At 40.8% G+C, this 27,580-nt stretch overlaps 1 protein-coding gene across 1 annotated transcript in view; it reads right to left on the reverse strand.

Annotated features, from left to right (window-relative positions):
- The window catches only part of LAMA1 (laminin subunit alpha 1), a 106,996-nt gene extending 80,605 nt beyond the window's left edge, over positions 1-26,391 (reverse strand). The window contains exons 1-6 of the mRNA XM_044426272.1: positions 26,352-26,391; positions 25,833-25,883; positions 3,794-3,964; positions 3,208-3,320; positions 2,483-2,725; positions 1,052-1,231 (exon numbers count right to left, since the gene is read on the reverse strand). Coding sequence (XP_044282207.1) covers positions 1,052-1,231; positions 2,483-2,725; positions 3,208-3,320; positions 3,794-3,964; positions 25,833-25,883; positions 26,352-26,391 — 798 coding nt within the window. The remainder of the gene's footprint in view (positions 1-1,051; positions 1,232-2,482; positions 2,726-3,207; positions 3,321-3,793; positions 3,965-25,832; positions 25,884-26,351) is intronic.
- Positions 26,392-27,580: the final 1,189 nt, after the last annotated feature.

Consider the following 27,580-nt stretch of genomic DNA (forward strand, 5'->3'; position numbering starts at 1 on the left):
ATTATTTACGCACATTTATATGAACAGATGTTCTAATGAAGGCACAGACATCCCAGAGCAGTACATGTGTACACTGGGGGTCCAGCGTCAGATTTTCTCCCTTTGCCAGCATTACAAGCTCTTATGCTAGATCGAATAGGTATGAGATAGTAAAACTCTGCATGGATATAGGAATTATTCAAATCCTGAACTTTGAAGTTAAATGTTCAACTTCAAACTAATTTTTTAAGTCCATGAGAATATTACCAGCTCATCTTCATTCACAGGCTTTTTCTGAGAACAGATAACATCAATTTATGTGCTGTCAGAAAAGCTTAGCTAGGTTAAAGCAACACTTAAAGCAAGCAAGACTTGCTGAGTGAACTTCATCCTGGCGTGCCTCTATTCTCTCAGAGATGATGCAAGTCATACTTTTAAAAGTAGCTTATGTCATCTGTCAAACAAAATTAAATCTGTACCTGTTAAAACTTATTAAATGCATAGTTCAAATAATAATTTCCATACAGCGATCACAATCATTTCCTTCTTCCAGAAAGAAGTTTGTTAATGCATTGTTAGAGTAATTACACTTTAGTTGTTTACATCTAAATAAGCACCATTCTAAATGTACTTTGAAACATACAGCATACAGAAAAATGCCACATGTACTTCTAAAAAGGGATGTAGGCAGAAATAAGTCAAAATCTATCAGCAAAGGTATTTTGTTGCCAGAGCTAAAGGACAAAGGAATGACCCCTTCCTTTCCATTGCATGTACAGAAGCCAAGCAAGCAATCCTGGCTTCTGCACATGCAATCTTGCAAGCCAAGCAGCTGAATCTTCTTTCAAATCTGACAAGACAGCATCCTCCACTGCACCTGAGAGCAGCCAGCTAGCTTATAGGTGCAGCACAGGCCACATGAACATGACACGCCTTCCAACACCTCACTGTCACACCTGCCTTTGAACATTTGTTGCCTGGAATGCTGGCTCACCCTGCCTAAGGGGTAGACTGGCCCTGTGGCCCTCGCATATGACAGACTAAAATCAACAGGTAAGCGTAATTGGTTTACCCGTCTAGTAACAATAGGATCAACATCTTTGGGATCATGGTGGCTAAGGGTCATGAGGTCAGCATTCAGGGTTCTTATACGCTGCAGTCGAAGGCGGATGTATCGTGCAGAAGTGAATTCCAATAATGTTGGTGAAGGATCATCAGCACTAGGCCTGCCATTGATCAGTGATGTATGAATCTAAGGACAGAAAGGCATTCGTATCACTGAGGTAAATGATCGGTTTCTAAAGGAGACCTTTGCTTTAATCCTCCTTCCCAACACAGATGGGCAAGTTCATGAGAAGATGGGTGTAGGGAAAAACAGTTTAACACTCCCCCCTCCTTGATCACCATAGCACCAATCCAAACTGGGGCTAGAAACACTTACCCAAAAGTAAATGAAAGACAGTCCTTGGATACATGCTACATGATAAGCGTGTTTTTGTCTTACCCTTTTCAGCTCAGCAGACCCAAGTTATGCTATCAAATAACCAGAAAACTCAACTAATCCATCTAAATTAATTTCAGGAATGTCTGTAGGAAGTATTGTATATTCCATTAAAAAATTCAGTATTTACTTGCTTTCCTATGCCAACTGAAGCTAAAGTGCTTATAAAAAATATACAGATTTTCATGCTGAGCATTGATATCATTTCAGTCCCAAAACTATCAGAATTCTAACATCTTTCATGCTAAAAAAAAAAAGAAGAAGAATTTGGGATTCCTCTCTTAGTAGCTATTATTACAAAGTTAGAATTCAATTTGCTAACATATAATAGTGGACGTTCACATAAAGTAGCCACAGCTTTCAGTGCACTCTTTCCTTACAATACTGGACTGCCTCTCTGATCTATACTAGAGAACTACTATGAATAGAGCTGCTTTAAAAGAATGAACAATCAACTGTTGACTTGCCAATGCATAGCTCTTTCAATTATGCACTCTCCTTGAAACAATGCCAAGGCCTGTTTTACAGCTCAAGCTGCACAGAGCAATTTATGTTTTTAGTCCAACATTTTTATTTTTTTGCCTTAGACCCAGGTGATTCTTGAAAAAAGAATTTAGAAAAAAACACAATCGGAACTTGGTTTAAGTAACTCTGAAACTTCTAATAACTCTAATTATGTTTTTTTTTTTAAATCTCCAGTGATTTTGTATCTAAAACAAAAAAAAAAAAAAAAAACTAGCTATCTAAATAAGCCTCCTCAGAAGCTATTTCATCTCTGGGATTCTGCTTGGAGTGAAGTTAACTGTGAGCCTTAATCTTTCTCTTCCTCCACTATATTCTGACCGTCAGAATAAAACCCACTACAGCCGCTTCAAATTCCAATTAAAATACAGATGGAGGCTAGCACTATCATTGGAACAGGCCAATTTTGAACAAATTGTGGTAATTCCACAGTTGCTATCTCTGTCAAGATAACAGGGAATGGTCAAATAGAAAACCTACCTCTCCATGTTCCAGTGGAACTAGCCTAGAATAATAGGAAGTACAGATCATTTCATCATCCCTCTTATATGTAGGAGGCCCAAGCCTTGGCGTTACATTATATCTGGTAAGACACTCTGTGTCACTAATTGCATAGTACTGCCAGGGCATGAATTCAATGCCATCCACAGAACGTTCCAAAATCCAGTTTCCAGGTCGGGGAGCATTAGCAGCTTTGATGATGACATAGGCAACTTGAAAGACCTAAAATAAGTATGATGAAAAGAGCAACACTTGGTGCAATTAAATATTTTTACAGAACATTTTTTTCTGGAAAACTCAAAACTAAGTAAGTCTAAAGCATTTAAGAGCATGCAAAGGTGTCATTTCATTTATATTAGACATTCACAGACTATTATTAAGAGTTATCCTGACTTTAAATTTTACTTTGTTTCAGATCCCCACCAATTTCAAACTCAACTAAAACATAACTCATTTCAAACTCATTCTCATTAGAACAGGAAACCCTTAGGACCAGATATACACTGAAAAGTCATAATTTCTTTACAATCATATGCATGTAAATATTTTGATATACATAATGTGATACAGAATGCTGTGGAATAAGCCATCAAAACCCAAACCAAATTCCTTTGGTCTAATGGATGGTAACAACAATTGTGATATTCCAAAAATGTATTTTTTTAAAAACAAAGTATTAGAAAAATCATAATACATTTATTTACCTGTCTTAGATCGAGAGTTAGGGTTACCCAATGGTATTCTCTTCCATTCTGAATGCTAGGACTTTGCCACCAGTTATTTGTTCCATCTATAGCATTTGAGATAGGGTGTTGTTCTAAAAGACACAGAAACGGAGGTCACATTTTCCCACTGGTGTCTTTTTACTTGATATATTCAGGTTGCCTAATGAATATATTATCCTCTTACTAACAAGGTGCATAGATAAAAAAACAGGAAAAATCTCATGCCTGTGGGACACTAGAAACATCTTACCCAGAGAATAAGTGATGATAGTTGCAGTCTAGACAGTCATACCTGCAAGAAGCTAATTGAAATGACAGAATCCATATTTATTCATATTCATACTTCAACTGACTGAAATCAATGAGGCAAATCAGTTTTGACTAACTTTAGGTCTCACTGATTTCTATTAGTCCTTTCTAAAGATAATTACATCTGGATCCAGTCCAGATTATTTTAGTGTGCCTAAGGTACAGCCTTCAAACCACTTCAATATCCTATCAGTTGTATGCCATAAGTCGCATAAGTCTTAAAGCCATTGGAAAGTATACAACACAGAAGACTTGCCTTTGGGATTGGCACTGCTCTGGTCACAGATTCGGCACTGAGCATTGCGCAGAGGTCGACCTGGAACGTGCTCCACAAGCTTACAAAACATCTCAGGCCCCTTTTCACCACAAGTAGCATTGGTGCTGATATGAGCATTGCTAGCAAGATTTAGAATGGCGGGAAATAAACCTGAGAGAGAGAAGAAGAAAAGCCATATGATAATTATAAGGAGATTTTAAAATGCACGCAGGTCATTCTACATCTTACAGAAAGATTTCTTTAACCCCCTTTTAACCCCTTTATCTTTTTATTTCCAGTTTCTACAGACTGGAAAATGTTATATGAGCTTTCCCCAACTTCAATTCCTCCAGATGTTTTAGACTTATTTTTATCAGCCCCAGCCAGCATGGCCAATGGCCAGGAATGCTGTGAGCTGTGGTTCAAAATAGCAGGAAGGTACAAGGTTGAATAGCAATGTTTTATGCATTACTTTATCCTTTATTCTGTTTCTAAGAAGAGTCTTCATGCACATGAAAATCTCTACTACATTTCTGTAGGTCTTGCAGCCAGGATGTACATACATTACCCATACTCCTGCTGTGCAAAAAGAGAGCTGCTTCCACACTTGTGGCTTGTGGGCTTTGTGTCCTTTCATAAATAATTCTGCACTGTGTGTTCTTTGTGCAAAGAATTACACACTCCGCACAAAGAAGCTTCTAACATTTGCACATGTGATCTAGGCTCAGCTTGTTTCCAGGTCAGGGTTGAGCACAGGAAAGAAATCCAGCACACACAAGAAAACCAGGTTCTAGCCTTATCTTTGCATCCCTGGCCTGGATGCTTTTCTTATGTGTCTGCAGAAACATGCTATGAATTTTCAGAATTCATTATCAGACACCAAACAACAGATTTGGTGACAAATACCATGAAAAATAATTCACTGTTTGAAGAAAAGTCCTATGAAGAGTACACTGATGCATTTTCTTTCTCCAACAGGAAGAAATGCAATCAAGATTCATGTCAAGGAGCCAGCTGGCAATATTTCTGGAAAACAAAACACTGAGCATTATAGGGAAAGATAAATTAATTCCAACCCACACTCACTATTCCATCTAGCAAAATCAAGTTATGCTCATTTTACTTAATGAAACAATGACATTTAAGACTTGCATTGAAAATGTTACACAGACTGAACTTTAAAGCAAACAAAGATGTTCCTCTGAGAAAATATTGGAACAGGAGATGCCGTCTTATATTTAGTCATACAATTGGTCCATCTCGTCCAATTCTGTCAACATGAACTGGCTGTATTTCCCTAGACTTTCAAGCAGGGTTCTTTCTATTCCTACCTTTGCCCAAAATAGAACTTTGGATTTTCTCCCCGACCTTAGCTACAGCACCTCCCACTTCACACAAATCACTAAGGAGTCCTAAGCACAGCCAAAGCGTACTTCTTAGAATTGCAAATTTCTCATGTAGGTTTCTCTTACACCTAAATAGGTGTAGAACATAGTAATTCTCATTGGACACTCCAGTGGCAATTCAGTCATTCAGCAAAAATGTGTAGAGGACATGTTTTCTTTTAACTTTGGAATACAATGTTGCTCTATTATTTTCTGTGGCTTTTGCATTCATTAAGCAAAATGTGTCTCCCAAATAAGCAATTTAGATTAGTGATCAAAACATAGATACCCTTCCCTTCTCTTCTTTTGAAGAGAAACTGACACAATGAATTTGTCCATCTTTAAAGTACCACAATACTTGTTTGTTACAACAGATCCAGCTACCCTCTGAAAATTGCAAATTAATTGCAAATAAATGGCAAATAAATGGATTTAATATTCTGCAGCAAGCAATTTTCCAAGCATTCATCTTTGCTTTAAATCTTGTTTGTTGAAAGAAGACTTAAGCTTTATTTTAAGGAGAAGTGCCAAGGAAAAAAATAAGAGACCACAAAGTGCTTATTTAAACAAAAAAGCTGGAAAGAATTGTGGGGCTTTTAATCTTTGCTTATCTCTCTACATAACGATGTCAAGTTGGTCTCCCTTTTATTACCCTGGTCTGTATTTTTGTTCAAATCAAAATGTTTCCCAGAGTTTAAAAACCCCACCCCATATCAGATACCAGGAAACAAGCACAAATTCAACATTATCTGACCTTGGATAAAAAGTTACACCTGGAACAGTAACAACTCTTGTTAAGTACAGGCATATCTCATTTTATTGCACTTTGCAGATATTTCTTTTTTCCACAAATTGAAGGTTTGTGGCAACCCTGCATCAAACAAGTCTACAATTCTCACAATATTTCAAAATTAAGATATGCACTTTTTTAGACATAATGCTATTGCACATTTCATAGACCAAAATATAGTGTAAACACAACTTTTAAATGCATTGGGAAATAAAAAAACATGTGACTCACTTTATTGTGATATTTGCTTTATTACAGTGGTCTGGAACCGAACCCACAATATCTTTGAGGTATGCCTGTATAACATATGAACACAAATCTCCCTTGCAGCTGGTACAGCTAACTGTGTAACATTTTCAATGCAAGTCTTAAACACATTTAAGTTCAGGAGGTTATACAAACACTAAACGGGCACAGAATAATTTGATGTTAAGGTAAGAATGTCACAAAGAAGAGGGAGGAGAGGAGACATGGAGAGAGATAGGAAGCCTTCCGAGAGGATAAAGTATGGTACTCTTTCAGTTTCTTGCAGCACAATTCACAGCACTTGAATATACTGAATTTAAAATTATTGAAAAAGTAATTCAGTTCATACAAGATCCCCCAAAGCAAGGTATGCTATACATAACATTATGTCTGTTACAGTGAGTCATCTACAACACTGTCATTTGATCATTTGACTCATTCATCCAACATCACATTTATACCTGGTAGAGTTTAGCCGATATGAACAGCTACAACAAACCCTTTAAAAGCTTCCCACTTAAGATGTGCCCCAGCTGCTTAATGAAGACCATAACACTTTATTTACTAAGCCATATTGGGAAACCATATTTATTGCACTAACTATTCTGCTCCAATTTGATAAAGTATCTTGTTTCATGATTACCATCATGAATAAATGTGGATTATAAATAGGGCTGCATAATGTTTATGGTTTGGATGTTTTAAAATGCTCACGCATTTGCCATTATGCCACTGATTCTCGTGATTTACTGTGTCCCTCTCTCAGAGGTACAAATGTTTGACTTGGTGTGCAATGTGCTGCAGACCTCCCACATTGCTTTTATCATTCTTCTCTATCAGAGACCTACTTATGCATACCCTGCATGGCTCCTAAACAAGGCTGCACACTAGTGCTGGCCTGAAAAAGGAAAAATGAGACAGAGAGATGCAGATACCTAATTCACTTTCAGCTTTAGTTTAAGAGAACTCTGTTGGAATCTGTATTGGAATGTTCCTTAAGACAAAATAGACATTTTTTTGAACCTCTGTTATGTTGTGCAACCACTGAGGTCATGACTTCAAAACCAGAGAGAGAGAGAGAGAGAGAGAGAGAAATCAATACACTAAAATGTACTTGAATTGCTGAGTGTGTACAAGTACTGGAACTTCTCCAAAATTCAGAACTTTCCTATGTTTATACTGAACTGGTTGGCACAAATATACTTTCCCAGCATAAATGACAGTTTTATCAGAACCAGCAAGGTTGGAATAGATGTATGTATAAAATTAGGATCCATAATACCCTTGCAAGTATGCTTACAGCATAATACTATGTGCATTTATTCATAATTCAGTCAATGGGGCTTAGTGCCAGGTCTGCAAGAGTAGGGCTTGACTTTCGTTCTTCACTGTATCAACAGTTATAGCTGTAGGCCACTCTTCCCAAGAGCTCAGGGTGGCACGCATGGACCTTGCCTGGCAGCATCCTTATAATAATCATGTGAGGCAGACTGTGCTAAAAACAGTAATCAGTGATTATCACAAGAGCATCTAGTAAATGTCTTGACTAATTAGCAATTTGAACCCATGTCTCCTAAGTCGAAGCAGCACTCCACTAAGCTGAATACAATTTTAACCTGAAAGCCATCAAATCATATATTGAGCTTGTCTAGTTTCTTCATTTGCTGCCCTTCCAAGTCTGATGAATGACAATTGAATCAAAGTATCCAAAACCATTCATAATTTTAATTTCTTCATTGTTTACAGTAAAATTCTGCAATTCTTTTGTAGTGATTTTTGTTTTCTTAACATTCAGCTAATAAAGATTTGTTTTACTTGTGTTTTGTTAATTGGCAATAAAATGGAGTCACAGAATAGTAGGGGTAGGCAACATGGTACTCACAAACACCAAATGATCAAAGATACATTTCTTGCTGCCCATCAAGATGTTTGACCCCCCCCCCCCACACACACACACACATTCCTTTAAAAAAACACCAACATATTCATACAGGAAGCTGTAACTGCTGCTTCTCTTGATGCTGAAAATCGTGAGTTCAGTGAGTTTGTTTAGTATGTTGTCAGCTCAGGCCTCACCTCCATCTTTTGAAAGGTTACTTGGGCTTGTTCATGCCTCCCATGAAAGCCATTTTGCAGTAGTAACCAGAAAAGTGTCTCAAATTACCAAATTTGTCCAAGCTCCAAAATATCTGATGTGCAGAAACAAGCCACCTTTCATATGGCCATTCTACGATGACTGTACACAGTAACTCTTGAAAGATTTGAATGTAACTTATTGCTAAATACAGAACAATCCAATGGGCCCTCAGGAATGCCTGAGGGACCCAAGATGCAGCAGAATCCTCCAAGGCTCTAACCATGGAATATATTCAGTACTGGAATCCCCCACCAGTATCCCAAGCTTCTTACCACTGCTGCTTAACACTCCAGGTCAGCTCCCTCTTCCAAGGTTGAGCCTCTGTCCTCAGAAGGAGGGAAATGAATGTGTTTGAGGTGGACCAGTTGGCAGAGAGAGGAAAGGTCCTGCATCTAACCACTTGTCCACATTCCACCAACAGAAAGAGAAGATAGGTGGGTTCAAAGACAGGAAATGAAAGGCGTCTTTGTTGTTCCTTCAGCCCTGCTGGCAAAGCCAGACATGGCTTTGATGAACAAACCATTCTCACATCAGACTGTGCTGTCTTTTGGACTCATAACCCAAAATATTGCTCAACCTCTTCCCATGAAATGTAGTCAGCAATACATAGCAATTACAGTATTTTGAAAGTGTTTATCAGCAATAGGCTTCCCAGTTAGGAAAAACATTTATATAGTTGTTAAGGGACTTTTAAGCACTGGAGTGGCAAAAAGAGAACCAGAAATCAAAGTCTGGAGCATTTTTGTTACATAGACGTTCCAGGTTTAGCTGTTTGGTTATGCTCATACTTCAAGTCGGCAATTATTCAGCCTTAACAAGGACGGCAGAAGAGACTTGCCAGGTCAGTAAAATAGCATCATATGCAGGAAAGACCTAAGATGTATTTAGATTTGTGTCTGAGCTATAAAGTTTCTGTGGAAAGGAACTATATTTTGAGAATCATAACTGCAACATTTCATATTCAGGAAATATGGATAGCTAACTCACATGCATAAACTATTTTTTCATAAAACACTGCAGATAGCTTTAGACCTAACAGTTCAATGACTCTGCCAAATAATACTGAACTGTTCCTTCAACTAGAGCAGCTATTGGAAAACTGTACTTCCTTATTAATTTACTTTTTAATTGTTGTCATAATCCGCATATATGAAATAACCTTGTCACCATTAATAAATTTAAAACAATAAAGGACAATGATTTAAGAGACCTGTTGTAGAAAGTTTTGGAATGAAATAAAAAACAAAATTAGAATGTGATGCATTGATATACTGATTTAAGCAAGCCACATTACAGAAGCAATAGGTTAATAAATACTGAGAAATATGTAACGTTTCTGTTGCCCCACATTCAGTACTGATTCCATGACAGTGTGAAGATCTACTCAGAATGGTTTCTCTGTCAGACCATGTAACCTAAAGTGAAAGAGCCCAATATTGGTGGATGGGCATCTTGCCAAGGAACAGAAAACTTGCTAGACCATAAAATTAGTTCTTGTCCTTTCATGAATAGATTCTCCAACAAGCTGCAAGGAGTCTATACTTTTTAGTTAACTTCAGTGGCTCTTGTTTTCTCCTCAAGTCATATTAAGCACAGACTGCTTTCCTAACATGCAAATATATTTGCAGTTTGCTCATTTGTTATAGGAACTGTAACATTTAGTTATTCCTTAATTAATGCTGACTGTTGACAATTAGGTGACTCAGTATATTTGTTGGTACAACCATGGAAACATCTTCCAGGTAGCTTTTTTCTACCCAGTATCAACATGGTCATGTTTAAAGTCCAGCACCATATGGATGGAGCTAATCTTGTGATACCTTTAAGACTAGAGGCCTCATTCTGTTTCAGGTAGAGAGGGACAGATCAGTGTAGCTGGTCTACACCAGATGCACATCCATATAAACATAAGTCTATCCATTACCATATGAACCTTCAACTATTGCCAAACAAATCACATTACTTTAATACAAAATTTTCCATGACAAACTCATGTTGGATTGGTCTTACCATATTCCTGACAGCTACTGACATAAGCAATAAACAGTAATTTTCCTCTAAAAATGCATTTTGTATGCAACTATCCCTAATTTATGAATTTTCTATGCAATTTTTGGACTAAGACATTCACAGCAAAATTTGACAAATGTCAAATACGTAAATGGGTAAATACATTCCAGTCCACACATTAGACCAAGAAATAGGCATTAGTTAACTTTCAAATGCAGGCCATATTGTTCCACATCCCCAGTATCAACTATGTGTCACCTTTTCATGCGCTCGCTCAAATCAGTTCCATGCCATGCTAGATTACTGTTATCATGTGTTATATGATCTTAGAGTCTTACATGTTTTTATCAAAATAGGCATTTTAATCTATTTTGATTCTCTGTTTAAAGTCAAGAACTGCATCAAATTTGAAGAATAACTACACTCCAATTTGCACACCAGGCTAGTTTGTATAAGATGTCATCAAGATCAACCAACTCAACCATTGCTAGCTTACTTCCAAACTACCTGTTGTCCAGCATCAATTGGATTAAGAGGTGGAGAGAATATACATTGTGCCAGGCTACCGAACAAAGCCACAGGGCCACACTGCTCTTCCACTATCCCAGTAATATAGGAAAGGACTTAGATTTAGGTGTCCCATTTATTATGTTGACCCAGTTCTGGGATCTGCATGCCATAAAGCAATACATGTAAGTGCAGATTTAAGTATCTCTTTAATGGCACAAATCTATGCAAATTTAGACTGAAAAAAGGCCTGCTACTCCCAGCATGCCCCAGCCAAGAATCTAGCTAAATTTATATAGGATTGTGCCTTAGCTCACTTTCATACCCATCTTCCAGTGATATCAGAATTGCACTGCAGCCTTGTACATTACAGATTCAGAATTGAAAAGTATTTGTTTCACCATCATTACAACAGAGAGGTTAAGGCATTCAGCACTGCATCCACACTCTTGCTCTCTCTCCCCCTCCCATATTCAGGAGCCTGGCAATGCTGTCAGGTGGCCCAGTAAGTACCCTGCCAATAAAAGTGAGGAGCATTATATAGGCCATGAAATGTTCCTTGCAAAGAAAAAGGTAGGATATAAGTAACAGACTTCAAAAGTAATTGAACCAAATGGCACACTATGCACTTCTTTATATGACTGCAGCAGTGGGAAGAGAGCTGTATTTCCACTACCAAATCCTATGTAAAAGGAGGGTTGGCACTGGGGGCAGGGAAGCCCTTGCCCAGGGCTTTCTCAGACTTAGGGTACCTCTGCATTAGCCTGCTCTTGGCACAGAAGCTCTGAATGCATGCTTGCAGATCCCCAAGACACCATAATCTCCATGAAAGCAGTCTCCTAATGTACACAATCCCTTCTATTCATGGGGCTGAAATGGTTAAACATGCATTTTAAAGCTTTACTGTACTTCCTTGGAGGTCATTTTTGATGGGAGGGGGTGATCTATATTTAGATCTCCCATCACTGAAATGAACATGTATTCTTATATACTTATCAAATTCACAGGCACATTTAAGCATATGTGGTCCAAGGCAGATAGCTTTTTGGGGGGTGGGGGCAGGGGGGAATCACCATAATTTTCTGACAGTCAGAGAGAACCATTACTTTCAAACATAAGTTGCAGCATTCTCTTTTCAATGGCTTTACCAGGCATGGCAGGGTTCCATTTCTGATCACTGGGTGATCAGAATTACCCTCCACTCTACATCAACAGAGTCTCATAACAAGTGCAGAAGCTACACCCAAAGATTTCTAACCAACATCATTTGATTCATATTTTAAAAGCTTAATCAGAAAGGGGCAGCTGAAGGAGGATGGTTCTTTTGTAGTGGACATCCCACCGGTTTTTGCTTGTGAGGAGGGATCCATTCCATCTTATCAGCATTATAGATTCTGCTGTCTGAAGACAACTCTGGAAAAGTCAAAACCTTGCAGAGTGTTCTGCTATTTTAAGTTGACCTAAGAATTTGAGATTTTCTCTTGCAATTACCTATCCCATCATAGCTGGGAAGGATACCTTGCTAACAGTGAAGTAATTAGAGTTCTTACATCACTCATTTGCTACAATAGATAGAAGCGGCTTTCTGCTGTTTGTTCATTAATTTCTGTCCTCAGAATAGACTTCATCCTCTTCCTAATTTAGAACTGCAGTGGGCTTGTTCAAACATTATTTTGCTCCCACAAATCTATATGGAGTGAGATCAGGACGCCTTCAGCATATATGTGCATTTTTTCAGTATCAGCAGAAAATATTTCAGGCTGAAGTTTCATCTGCACATCTCAGGGAGTACACATCATGTATGGAGAAGAATTACTCCCACGTCTTTGCTACAACACTGTAATGGTTCAACTACTAAGTGTTACTTGAGTTGCAAGTCATGTTGAGACATGTAACAATCACACAAGCCATTCACCAAAGGCAGAACTCAAAACATATTTGTGTCCAGTTTACATTTGCTACATATCAGTTTGTTTATATGAACAGACTCACATAAACATGCATCAGGTCTGCCACTGAAAATAAATCCTGATATATACATTCCATTGTACATTGCTTGGTTTTAAATGTTTGTATTTCAGCACTGTTGATTCTATTTTAATATATTGCTTTATGGCCTGTTGCAAACTGTACAGAGAACTTCCTCTCTCTATATCATCCAATACCTGGAGCTACATTAGCTGAAACTCTCCACATGATTCTGAACACTGATTTTCCAGGGTTCTAAAACATCTAGAGAACATCCAGGATATGAAAGTTCTCTTTTTTGTTGAGTCACCCTTCACTTGCAATGTCACCTTCATGGTTTCATTTAAATGAAAATGATTGCTGAAGGTCTTGGTGACAACCAACCTGCTTTCAACAACCCCATTTAACATGTAACTCATTTACTGAAATCATGTATGTGAAATTCTTTGACTTCTTTAAACATGTTGTATAATTCTTCATGAAGATGAATCTGTTACACTGCATTTTTTACACATTGTTCGACTAAAATGTCATTTTTCTAATAATGTGGGCATTCTCAGCAGGATAAAAATAAAACGATTGACTCCCTTTGATCCTGAAAAGTTCAGTGAAGAGATTTTTTTTCCATGTGTAATATTTATTTTGCTTACGCCAATATGGGCATATAACATCCATCAACTTATTTGCAAACTGTTATGCAAGACTTTGGTAGTTGGCTAGTTTCTCAAATAATGAGCTTAAGGTGATCTCTCAAAAGCTCTCAGTCCTCTAGGGAGTAGACACTTTCAGTTTCTGACCAAAGAACCCCACAGAGAGATGTTGGTAATCACTGTAGATTGTTGACAGAAGAGAGAAAAAAAGATCTTCCTAGAATATACAAGATATACATGATGAATGGAGGCTTATCTGCAGGAGAAATCCCTGGAGAAATTTACAGCTTACAGTAAGATAACATTGAGGGAAAAGTTAAGTATTTCAGGAAGACAATCTTATAAGCACATCTCTTTTAGACACTCATAAACAATATATAAGTTTGTCAAATATGACAGATTGAAATTCTTTCTGCAGATATAAACCTTTTATTTATCAGTATTTCTTCAGGCAGGATCATCAACTGAATTGTTAACCATTTACTCTTGAAAAGAAAAATGAAGAAAGCTACAAAATCTTTCTTTGGCCTAAACTAGTGGAATGTTGCAGGGCCAAGTGAAATGTGATAGACAATAAGCGAAGTGGCCAGCTGCAATAAGGTTGTTCTTTTTCCATATGGAGAATAAAACCTCTCAATGTTGCTTGCAGGATTAAAACATTCTTAGATGAAAAAGCAGTAGTTAGAAGGTAGGCCAAGAAAATTGGTTATATTTTTGTAGTATTACAAAATAACTGTACTCAAAAATAGGCTTAACATATGACATACCGCAAACTAGATGTTTAAACAATGAGGAATAAAAAAGAGTGAATTATTCCTTAGAATATTGATACAGAAGTTGAGATCTTCAGTACCCACCATTTTGTCTATAGAAACCCAGGTCATAGAATAGGGTAACTTTTATACTCCTGGCAAATAGAGGGGAGGGGAAATGGAGGCGACAGATGTTATTCTTTTGGGCTCCAAGATCACCACAGACAGGGACTGCAGCCAAGCAATTAAAAGACGTTTGCTCCTGGGGAGGAAAGCTATGGCAAATCTAGACAGCATACTAAAAAGCAGAGACATCACCCTGCCAACAAAAGTGCGTATAGTCAAGGCTATGGTTTTCCCAGGTGCAATGTATGGCTGTGAAAGCTGGACCATAAGGAAGGCTGAGTACTGCAGAATTGAGGCCTTTGAATGGTGGTGCTGGAGGAGACTCCTGCAAGTCCCTTGGACTGCAAGGTGATCAAACCATTCAGTCCTAGAGGAGCTCAACCCTGACTGCTCTTTAGAAGGCCAGATCCTGAGGATAAAACTCAAATACTTTGGCCACCTAATGAGAAGGAAGGACTCCCTGGAGAAGATGAGGTGGCTGGACAGAGTCACTGAAGCAGTTGGTGTGAGCTTAAGTGGACTCTGGGGAATGGTAGAGGACAGGAAGGCCTGGAGGAATGTTGCCCATGGGGTCGTGATGGGTCGGACATGATTTCACGACTAACATCAACAACTTGCATATATCAACTTGCACTGTTCGTATTATAAAGATGTACATATTTCAGAAAGTAAAATTAATACTATTGTATAGAAAATAATTATTGCAGCTGCAATCTTATATAGACGTACCTGCAACTACGTCCCACTGAGCTCAGTAAGACTTTGGAGTAGACTTGCACTGTATGACGTCCCATATTAAAGCACGTTTCTCTAACCTACATACTACCTTTCTTTGTTCTGTCTGGAGGATATCAAAATATAGTGCCTCAAGGATAGCAGCTGCTTAGCTTCTACTAAATACAAGAGAAATGAAGGGGTGAAAGAAAAGCTTTTTCTTCTTTCCTATTTAAGTTCCTAAATACCAACAACAAAACATATGCTGATAACTTTTTTCAGTACACAGAAGACATTGTCTGCAGGACATAGACAAAAGTATTTATTGCTGACAAAGGGCTTTTATGTTAATCTTTAGCAGGCTTAGAATGCATTCAAAGGATTTTCTGTATCGCACATACCTTTGTACTGTATGGGCAAAAAAAAGCTATTTTGCACTAGCTTGGATTGACAGTAACTCTGGTTGAATCTCTAAAAAAAGAATAAAGAAAAAAATAAGAAAAGTGTGGCTTTTAGCAGGCCCCTAACAGTGAAGACAGAGTTGGTACAGATATGGTATGGGTCAGAGCAGATGCTCTCAAATCCATGGTACAAATTAGTCAAGGAATGTCAGTTAATTTTGCCTAAACAGGACTAACCCATGGCATCGATTGTTGAATTCTCGGTTCTTGAGCTCTAGAAACTGAGCCATACTAATTGACCATGGTTTGTTAACCATGAACTATCCAGAAAGAGAAACCATGGCTTGCTATTGGACTGAGCTCTTTGGGTTGTTTAAAACCTGTGTTGTCTTTATGTGCAAACCTAGAGCCATGGTACTTTGTCAGGCTACAGGATTGGCAGACAATAGTTGTATTCTTCTACATGCCAGTACTGAGGCAGTGCAAACACATTTCAGATCCATGGAAGGAGCAGGTGAAGGAGAAGGAGAACACACGATCTAAGAATTAAGGAGGAAAAAGCATACCTTGTTCAATTATCTGCCAAACAAATGCTGAGGATAAAGCATGGGTTGCCCATATTTAATCATGGGTTGAATAAACCATGTGCTACCACAGTATATGAATCAAGTCTGAGCCAACCCATCATACTTAAAGTCAAGGCGCATCAGGTTCTTCATATGCAGGATAGGCCAAAATCCCAGTTGAAACTGTCGTGACAGTTTCTCCCCTTTTCCCATACGCCAAGTGGGTTGACTGCCTTAAAACACTTTTTACAGCTAACTGTATTAAAGACCTCACCATATGGAAGACCATGAACATCTTAAACACTTGCAAAAATTATTCTGGAGATTATTATTTACTAAATGTGTATAAAAGCTACCTATTTGCATCATGATACTCAGCAGCCTTAACATTAAAAATATAACAAACATTTTTATTGTAATTGTTGACAAGTTAACACACAATATACATTCATATAAAATGTAAATTAATAAAATTAATTACAATAAAATACAAACCAGTGCAGTCAATATAGATTGTTTAAGTAGTGCCACAACTGCATCAAAAAAGAAAAGTTTCATCAGGTGCCTAAAACTCAAAAAAGCAGGCACCCGATGAATGGCAAGGTGTCCCACAGTTGGGGTGCCAATTAGATGGAAGGTCTTGGTGACATCATGATTGGTACAAACAGCATTTTTGGAAACTCTAAGAGCTACTTTTCAGACTTGAATTCTAAGGAGGAAAGCTGTATTTATGCAGAATGAATACCCCCTCCCCCCAAAAAAACAGATGAAGAGGGAACAGGGGTGGAGGAGAAGAAGGCAAAGTCCTCTTGTATAAATGTAAGTTCACTCACACAGTTTGGACATGGGAAAAAGCATCATTTCCTGACATATGTATTAGCGTGATCAGAGAGCAAAGGTTACAGCTACTTTGCTGACACTATGCAGAGTCTGAGGCTGGACAGCACCTAAAGTAGTGTATACCACTGTGAGTTTCCTAATTGAAGAAAGCAGGTTATAAATTTACTGAAGGAAGGATGTATCTCTATATTATACATGGAAAGCACTGGTGAAAAGTACATAGTTGAGCAGAAGTTTCTAGCAGATGCATTTCTGCTTTCTGAAATCATAATATTTTACCAGTATTCATGGCAATACTGGTCAAAAGCTCAGACAGAAATGCTACCTATTTGGAACAAGGGTAATGATTACAGGATGTCAAAATGTTCCACTATATTACAAGCTCTTGTGAGCACATGAAAAACACATTTGCTGGCTAGAATCAAAGGAAAATTTCTGCTTCAGAATATGGTCACAGCTTATGTTGGAGAATTATTGCATTATCAGCATTTTAGCAAGGCAATGGCATTCTTACATTTTATAGTTTTCTGTCTTCATTCATCACATAATGACATGCAGGAAGCACTGAAGACCAATGTTATTCTCAATGGCATTCAAATATATGAAAGTTAGTGCTCACCAGAAACAGGTTCTATTATACACCATAAGTGAACAAATACCCTTTTTAGAAAATGCAAAACCACAGGTTTTAGTAATTTTATTATATTTAGAACTGAAGTTGTTTTGAATTTCAGCTATGTTTGTTTATTGTTTTTAAAGTAGCCATTTGAATTTTCTCCACATTCCTGGGATTGCTTCTGGATTAACATCTTTAGATAAAAAAGGAATGTTGAGTTCTGCAAACCCATTATCCCAAAAGGATTTTGATAGCTACCAGTTCCAGTAAGGGGTAGAGATACTTATCTGTAATCTGAACTAATGAAAAGTATGGTCTTTTGCCCAAACCTTTACAAAAGCTAGGAAGCCTTTTTCCTGAAGCAAACTGAGAAACTGTAGTTTGTATTTAAGGACAATCATCCTGACCTTGCAAATTTTTACCAACATGAAATCTAAGATGCACTCAGAGACACAATACACACATAAAAAAGACTTGTCCATTAATTTTAGTGGAGGGACACACATCATAGCATAAAATAATAAAATACATATATGCAGATATGAAAGATGCATATGTTACCTGCAAAATCCACCTACTTGCATAGGAAGAAGCCATGCATATGCATTAGGGAAAATATCAGAACTCGAGTGAGGTTACACATATGACAATCCAAGCAATTAAGCAATTAAGGCCAGGGTCACTGTCTAGCCCTCGATGCATTTATTTATATTTATATCCCACCTTTTTCTTTTCAAGGAACTCACAGTGGCTTACATCGTTTTCTTCCTCCCCTCAATCTAATCCTCACAACAGCCCTGTGAGGTAGGCTGAGCTGAGAATCTGTGACTGAGTGGGAACTAAAACCCAGGTCTCCTGAATCCCAATCCCACACTCTTAAGCACCTCACCACATTGGCTCTCAGTTTCACTGCACTGACTGTTCAGAAGAATCTGTTAGAAAATGTTAAGCTTTTAATTACTGTCTCTAAAACAGTTGCCTTCCCCTGTGTCTATTTAGATTCAGAAACACAGGAAAAATGCTAACATGGGTGACTTCAGGCAAGTATACAATGCAAAAACCAACAAAAATACCCAGCACTTCTTGCTCTCCATATTCCTTCAGTTTCTAAATCACAATCTGACCATTCTGTCCTGTCCACCATGAGATTTGTTTACTCCTAATAAAGGGGCAACAGCTAATGCTGTTCACCACAAGAAATATGGAACAAAATACTATAAACATGTTCTCGGCTGAAAATTTTGAAGGAGCAGATAGAGCACTGAATGATTTGCACTTCTTGCCCTGCTATGCAAAGTATGGGGAACATGGCTCACATTACCTTAACTATCTAGCAGTTATACATTTTATTTTGTGCTTACTCTTGAGCAAGAGTAGGTTTCACAGAACCATAGAAACAGAGCATATCAGAAGGGGCCTCCTGGGCCATCTAGTCTAACCTCGGCTCCAGGCGGCTCCTCTACCATGTGTATGTCCAGCCTATCCTTCCAATCCAGCTCTTTGAAAAAGCAACCCCATCTCTCTCTGTGACACACCACATTCTAGATTACGGATCCAGATCAGGTTCTCTGCACCATGAAGATTGGGTGGGGGGGGAGGCGTTCCAGATCTGAAGGGGACAGAAACATGACAAGAGAGGATGTTCTAATCTAGCCCCTTGATCCAAGCTCTGAACACATAAACAGGGCTAAGGTCAGGAGGATCATCTGGATGACAGACTGTAAGTGCTTATAACTCTTCTGTTTACTAGTGAAAGAAGTATTTGCTCTCTAGCTTGTTTAATAAATAAAACAAAACTTGGTCTGATTCACTAAAACAATAACCCAGTATGGCAAATACCAGTGCCCTAAGTCATAAATCATGTGTTCTCATTGCCTGTGTAACACAAAATCCCAATACCATTGCTAGCAATATCAACAGAAGTTAAACCAAGATTTCATCAGAATTAGGACACTGTCCACTATGGCAGTGCAGTTACTTTAGACAAGACAGATTTAACTTTTAATTAAAAGAGTTTCACTTCTCCCTTACTTCACTTGCAATCCTATGCAAGTCTAGACAGAAAAAGTCCCACCATTCCTCACATGCCCCAGGCAGGGTAAGAAAACTTACACAGGGCTGCATCCTTACTGATTTCCCTACCAACATTGACCATCTTTAAAATGAACTACTAGCAAATACGTAAGCAGAATTTATTTTATTTATTTATTTATTAAAACATTTTTATGCCGCCCCATTCGCCAAAGCCTCGGGGCGGCTTACAACAATTTATAGGTGGAAATGTCTAGAAAGTTTCCCATCTTTCTGGCCAAAGGTACCAGAAAACCTGCTAGACTATTTTTTCAGGTGAGGTTTCACACACACAAACTGCAAAGAAATATTTTCATTTCTATTTCCATGCATGCAAGCACTTGTGGCTTAAGTCTACAATTAGAATGAAACGTGTCTTTCAAGTGTACATTCCCCAAGATTTAATTACATATCCCTTAGGAAAGGCACATGCATGACTTCTAAAATGTTAATGAAGCTCGCACATAATAGAGCAGGATTCCTCAGCATTTCTGTGATTAGAAAGAATGACAAATCGTGCAGGGTCAGATTAGACACATGAAAGCCCTTAATGATTCCACCGGTGCAGAAAAAACAAAGGCATGCTACATTAATATGTGCACATTCCAGTGCAGCCTCCCTGTCAGGGACTGGGCTAGGACATGGGCAGCAGGAGGCACCAGACCCAGGGCGACAAGCTAATGACAAGCAAGAGTCCAAAGTCCAAAAGCCCAGTTTAACGACCAGCCCAAATCATAGTCACAGAGAAGCCCAGAGCCAGGAATGAGAAGCATGTATGTATCAGGTCAGATCTGAAACATGGCCATGAACCGGCCAAGGGTAAAAAAACAGGAAGACAGATAGAGGGACAGGTATCTTGAAGCGAGGTAACTGGACAAGGGGCAGACATAGTAGGCGAACCTGCATAGCTGAGGCAACACAGCAAGTCAGGATATAACAGGACCAAGTGCAGCCAAGGGGCCGGCAAAGTGCAAGAGCTGAACCCAGCCACAGCCATCTTCCTGAGGCAAAACACAGGGCACACGAGCTGCAAGCACTGCAGCAAACAAAATGACGTGTATTTCAGAAACCAGTGCTGCAAGAACGCGCTTACTCTTACATTGCTCTTTCCCAGGGTTCCCAGCTGGAACTCGTCAGGAGGCTGGCAGTGCCACCAGGGCCTGGGCCTGATCCTGCAAATACTAAGGTAGGCTTCTGGCTCTAACCATCAGGGGAAGCCCCGAAGCAACCTTGATCCTGACACTTCACTAGCACTGCACCATCCAAACGTTCTGGACTACAACTCCCATTTCATGCTGCTTGGGGCTGATGGGGGTAAATCCAAATCATTTGGAGGACACCACATCAGTGAAGGCTGCACTAGTGCCCGCTCTAATCTTAGCTGCTCAAGCGGGAGCTTTAAGACTATTCTGGCCAGGAGCTACATGGTTATCTCCATCTATTTTCTGTGTTGGGCTTTATGCTTTAGCACACCTGCAGCTCTACACAGCTGATTGCTGCAGTGACCTGAGGAGGCCAAAGGGAAATTCTCCTGTATTTCTAGGCTAATCTGCCACTGGCAAGACTGAGAGGATCTGGTCCATAGATTACTCCTCCCTTACTCTCTCGTGTATTTGCTCACACAACACCCTAACTAGACAGAACAAGGATATAGTGCTTCAGTTCTGAGGATATGAGAGAGCTCTTGCAATGGATATTCTGATTCATGAATGCCGAACTTGTGATTTCAAACTTTGCTGCTCTAGCATTATGCAGTTCATGAAAACAGGCACCTCAGGCAGAGGTTATGTATAAACTGACCCCCAAAACTGCATGGAAAACACAACAGTAGGTTCTTAGTAATAAGGTGGACATCTTATTAATCTCGCTTCAGAAATTATGCCCTCCACGTTCAATGGGGCTTACTCCCAAGTAAGAATGTGTTGGACTGCACCCTAAATGAGTGAAAGCCATAATCCTATAACCACTTACTTGGGGGTAAGTATGTGGATTTACTTTTCTGCATACAAGTACAGGATTTCATTGTAATTTATAATATTCCCTGGATAACCATTAACAGAATCAATCAGCCATATAACCCAGTGCGTCCCTGTCCTGTACTAATAATGTACTAAGGTTTTAAGAAGCCCAAAAAGCAGATTTGCCACCATGAGAGATATACAGTATATAAAACAGCATAAGCTTGCAGTCTGGCTACAGACCTGTCTCTATGCAGTCAATATTCTAATTCCAGTTTGGGAACCCACCCAAAACCTTGACTTTGTAATTCAGTATTCATGAGATGAAACTTCAATCTACAGCCTTCTTGGTATGAATTCTTCCAGTGTGACACACTCTGCAATGACATATTTAATTTTAAAAAATGATTCTAGTTGTCATGGAGTAACCAGTTGGTTTCCCACGCTTTGTCTGTCCAACAGAAACAGATGCCATCGTTGTCGTCGTCGTCATCGTCATCATCATCGAATGGCAAACTACAGGCTTGTTTCAATGTCACACAAAAGCAGCTGGATGAAGCACTCTTGCCCTCCCTTCTCTGGGACACCAAGGCTCATGTGCAACGTTTGTCTGGGATGCAGTGGCCCTGTGCAGCCCCTGTGCCAATGCCAGACTCTCCCTCTCCAATCCTCCAAGTGGCTAAAGGGAAAAACTCAGAAGCAAGGCGCTTGAGCTCCTGCAAGAACTCCCCCTCGATGCGTGGCTCAGCCAATCCAGAAAGAAAAGGGCAGTCTGAGGAGGGGGGATAAGATGTCAGTCTGGCTGTCTTTGGTAGGAGACAATGGGGGGAGCCTCCGCAAAGCGCGGTTTCCTCTCCGGTTACCCCCGAGGAATAACCACATGCCAAGGGGGAAAGGAGGGCAACGGCATCAAACGATTTCCAAACTTAAATAAACAAGGAAGTTATGCGAGGGGCGAATCGCTACAAAGGAACGAGGCGCTCCACGGGAATCTGAAGGGGAGACTCAGCCCGGCTGATGTCCCCCGCACTTCAAAGCATTCCCCCAGCCAGCCACCCACCCCAAGTTTCAGCCGCTCCACAGCAAGTGGGCGGCCCGTTCACCCTCGCCGGCAGGGCGAGCAGAGTCCCCTTCACTGCCAGCAGAAGATGAAAGAGCAGGCAGGGGAGGAGAAGGGGAGAGCGCGGGTGAATGGGGGGCAGCTTGCAAATTGCAAACAGAGAGCCCGGGAAGGGAAGGACGGGGGAGGAACGACGACTGGGAAAGGCATGCGGATGGGGGAAAGGCGACGACGGAATGCCTCCCTCGGAACACCATCGCTCTCGACAGGGGAACTTTCCGGAGCTTTGAACCGGCCCCCTCCCCGCGGAGCAATTAAACCAGCAAGGGGCCCAGGCGCCCTCGGCAGGAGCCGCCGTTGCGCTTTCTGCAGCCGAGACCAGATGCTACGTTTTTAGTGCCCAGATAACACAGTTATTATCTTTACTGTTATTAGTATTATTCTCCTCCCTGGCTGAGCTGGGCAGCACTGTACGTTCGCGCGCGCTTTCGGTAACTGGAGCGTTCCGATCCAAACGCCGCTCGCTCCTGAGCCCCACTTGAATCCACCGCCACTTTGCTCCAGGCGGCTTGTCCTCGGGGATCCCCAGCCTAGCCCAGCGCGGGCGGGCCGGCCCCCAGCTTGCCCGGCAGCGCTTGGAGACGAGGCACGGGGACGTGGGTGGAGCCCGGCCACCGACCCATTCGCGGCTGCAGCACAGCCGAGCGCGGAGCGCCCAAGCCCCTTCGCACGTGCCCGGTGGCACGCTCGAAAGCGGAGCCTTTCACGTGCGGCGAGGGCGCCGCGCGCCTCCAGAGGGAGACGGGTCCCGGGGCGCAGGGGCTCCCCCTCGCAAGCTCGCGCCGCCTGCGACGGGGCTGCGTGCTCACCTCGGAGCTGGCAATCCGCCACGGCGAAGAGCAGCGCGGCCGGCAGCAGCGGCCAGGCGCGGCAGCCCATCTCCGGCGGCGGCGACACAGGTGGAAGGGCGGGCCAACTCCCTCGCAGGCAACGGGCTTTTCTGCTGTCGTCGCTCCGTGCTCCGCGGCAAGAAAGCCGGCCGAGCTCGCCTCCCCGTCCACCCGCTCCCGGCCACCCGCCCTTATCTCTGCCGCCCCCTGCAGCAAGTGAGTCCTGCATCTGAGCGGCGAGGGGCCGGCAGAAACCATTCCCGCAAGGATGGGGTCCTCCCATAGGATGCGGGGCGCTGGGGGCGCAGCGGAGTTCGCCTCCGGAAGCCCCGAAGAGGCGCGGCTGCTCTTGGAGGAGATCTCCAAAGGCACCCGGGGCAGATTTTCGCTCTCGGGGGTCATTCGCGGGCACCACGGTGTCTCAAGCCCCGTGTCGCCCCCCGCCTCATGTGTAGTTCGTTCCGGCAGTAGCTGCGGTAGCCAAAGACGCTGAAATGGGGATGGGAGTTTTGGTTGCAGGGGGGACACATTCTTGAGCCTCCCGGAGCTATTTTGAGCCGCCTCTAAGAAAACAGGAACGACCGCTGCTGGAGAGCCGCTCGCAACGGACTCCGTCGTGAGGCTTGCCCTCGAGGCACGGCATCCTCCGAGCGGCTCACACTTAAGGAGGTGCAGCGTTCTTCTCCATGTGAAATAGCCATCCGGGACACCCTCTGACCTCTCCGAAAGAGGCGAGGTCACCGTTCAGCTGATCTTTCGCATAGCCTGAGGCAGGAATAAGGCCCAAATATGCCTTTATGGTTGCATAAGGTGAACAACAAGAAAGCCCAAGATCACTTTCCATTTCCACCTGACTTAATCTGTGTATCAGAGGTAAAAATTTCTACCCTAGAGCTTGCTGTCAGCTGGAATTTAGACCCAGTACTTGTTTTCCATGCAGGAAGTCGACAACAGACACTGGACATCTCAATATGTACAAAAAGCATTTTCACTACTGTTAATGTATTCATTAAAGAATGCCACTTTTCAATTGCTTATATGCATATATGTGTTTATATGTTTTTATGGAAATGATTTTCATATGTATAATATTGGATTTGTAAGGTTTTTTAAATCTTTGTACACTGTCTGGAGAACTTTGGGTATTGGGCAGTATATAAAAGTAATGTATGACTGAAGATGAGAATCTTTGCAGAAAAGCTTACAGTCATAAAAACAATTCAGACCAGTATATTAAAACAAAATTAATTGAAAATCACAGCATAAAACAATGTGACTCTAACCAGTAAACAGCAATACGAACTGATATTAAAACATCTTTCGATAAACATTTTTATTTACTCATCTGGAATTCAATGGTCAGGACTGGACAGGGGAAAATGTATAGCTTCCAGGTAAGCTAGTGAGACCCAGTATCTCTTCTTTAGGCCCTGTCCATTCCCACAGTCAAATCTATGGACTGGCAGGCTTTGAGGGGACCTGAGGTAGTTAAGAACATAAGAAAAGTCATGCTGGATCAGGCCAATGCTCCAGTACCCCAGCACTTCATTCACACAGCAGGAGGTCAGCTGTCCACAGGATCCCTCAAACATCCCTCAGTGCAAGACGTTTGCCTGCCCAAGCTCCCCAGCAACTGGTGTAGGTGGGCCTGCTGGCTTTATTAATGGAATCAGCCCATAGCCATTGGTAGCCTCCTCCTCTGTGAAGTTGACCAATACCCTTTTAAAGCCACCCAAATTGATGCCATCAATACTTCCTGTTTCAGTGAATTCCATAGTTTAATTCTATGAATTAAAGTTTAATTCTTTAATTCATGTGTTTCATTAAATCCTCCTCACATTGTTGTATTGTAGGTGGCCTTTATCTTTCCAGTCTTGCAATATCAATTTTTTAACTCTCAAGGGGCATAGAAAATCCATTTATGTTGACCTTGCATTAAATTTCAAGAGATGGGTAGGTAATTAAAAAAATATGTATCCTTGAATATTAAAGATTTATCACAATTAGAAACTCCTTCCAATAAAGAAGTTGCTATTGAGCATTGCTAAAGCATGTGAAGAAAAGCATTAGCAGCATTGCACCTCTATGCACATTGCAACATTGAGAGTTGGCCAGCTTAATGTAACACTTATCAAAAAATGTTATGGTATTCAGTATACTCAAAACATCAATTTTTGCTGAATTAAGCATCACCTAAGATCCATTACCACCAGTGAAACAGATAATAATGTAACACTCCAGTGAATGGTCAAGATGGGGGTACCCCAGTTCATTATTCCATTTTTGGTCAAGACTCTGTGGTTCATATTCATTCACAATTATAAATGTTTAAATACATGAATTGTACACCAACGTAATTGTTTGGCCTCAATCTGTACTTCGAATAACACAGCCAGTGGTGAATCTGTAAAAGCAACAGGATTAAGAAACATTTCAACTACATCTATTGCCTTGCAGCCATAACTGCTAACTTATAGTTTGCACACAAAGCATACAGTGACAGAAATGTTTTCACCAGGACCAACAAGCTGATTCAAAGTGAAAATCAGCCTGTCTGTTCCAATCTCCAAATATTTTCTCACCAATTTTTTAAATCTGGATTTTCCTATGAGTTTATTTTGTGTGTGAAAATATGTCAAACAGCAATTTACAGTGGTACCTTGGCTCACGAACTTAATCCATTCCAGGACTCCGGTCGTGACTCAAATTGGTTGTGAGCCAAGTCAAATTTCCCCATAAGGTTCAATGTAAATAAGTTAATCCATTCTGTAACTATTTTTTTTTTAATCAGAAAAATGTGAAGCAAAGTGACAAGAACCACAAAGATCGCAGCCATCTTCCTCCCCACCCCAGCATGACACCCCCCCAGTACAACCATGATCATGTCCATCATCCCTGTATGCACCCGTCATCCCGGCATGCTGGGGGGGTAGAGACGGGCACGAACAGGGCGTGCTGGGGGAGGGAGAGACGGGCATGAACATGGGCACGTTGGGGAGGGGAGATGGCTGAGATTGTGGTTGCGCTACTGTAGGAAAGTTGGGCACAATCATGGGCACGCTACTATAGGAAAGACGGGCGCGATTGCCGCCATCTCACTCGTGGGGGGGGGGGGAGAGATGGCAGTGATTGTGGTCGCCACCCAATGTGGAGGTTGTGACTTGAGTGAAATTTTTTATGAAATTTTGTTCACAACCCGATTTGGTTGTGAACTGAGACGTTCGTGAGCCGAGGTACCACTGTACATTGAAGTATACTCCACAACTCTAGCTGCAACAACTGGAGGAGTCACATTAACTATTTTGGTGCAATGCAGTCTTGGAAAAAGGATCCAAAAATGAAGATTCTGGAATAGTAGAATTTTCTAGAAACTAGTCTAAGTGGAAAAGACCAAAATCTAATGCATGTCTACAAACAGATATGGTATTCGGAAAGCTCAGGGAGTCCAAACAATTTATTCAATAAAATTTGAATCACTTCAAAGAATACTTGTGATGGAGCTGAACCCCACTTTAAAAAATTACAAAACAAACTTTCAGAAATATATAAATAAATCCACAAAAGTGGCTTTCTCAAAAGTAATTAAACAAAATAGAAGGATGAGTTAAACAAACCTACCATAAATCCATTGAAAACAAAAGAGAATTGAACTGGTGAACAGAGGCTAGTGAATATATAAGTATGCCAATTGTTTAAAAATATTTGTCCAGATACATATTCCCCTTAAAGATTTTGCCAGTATATGCAATATGGCCAGCCATGTATACATGAAGATGTGTAAACATAATAAAACCTTATAATCAATATCTATGAATTTCACAACCAATAAGAGCATATAATCCTTATCCTATGATTTAAAGCAGGGGTCCTCAAACTTTTTGAATAGGGGGCCAGTTGAAAGGTCCCCGTGATCGGTGCAGGCCGCCAAGGTGGTGCGGGTTGGGGGTGCGGGTGCGTGCGCATGCGCATGCGCAGAAAGGCAGGGGCATGCCTGCGCAGAGATCCTTTTCTCCCAATGAGTCCAAAACAATCTCCCTGCAAGCAAGCTGGCACCTCAAGGCCAGCTTGCTCACAAGATCATTTTGGACTCTCTTGGAGAAA

Source organism: Varanus komodoensis, unplaced genomic scaffold, assembly GCF_004798865.1.
Source record: "Varanus komodoensis strain SLA01 unplaced genomic scaffold, ASM479886v1 scaffold17, whole genome shotgun sequence".
Classification (NCBI taxonomy): Eukaryota; Metazoa; Chordata; class Lepidosauria; order Squamata; family Varanidae; genus Varanus; species Varanus komodoensis.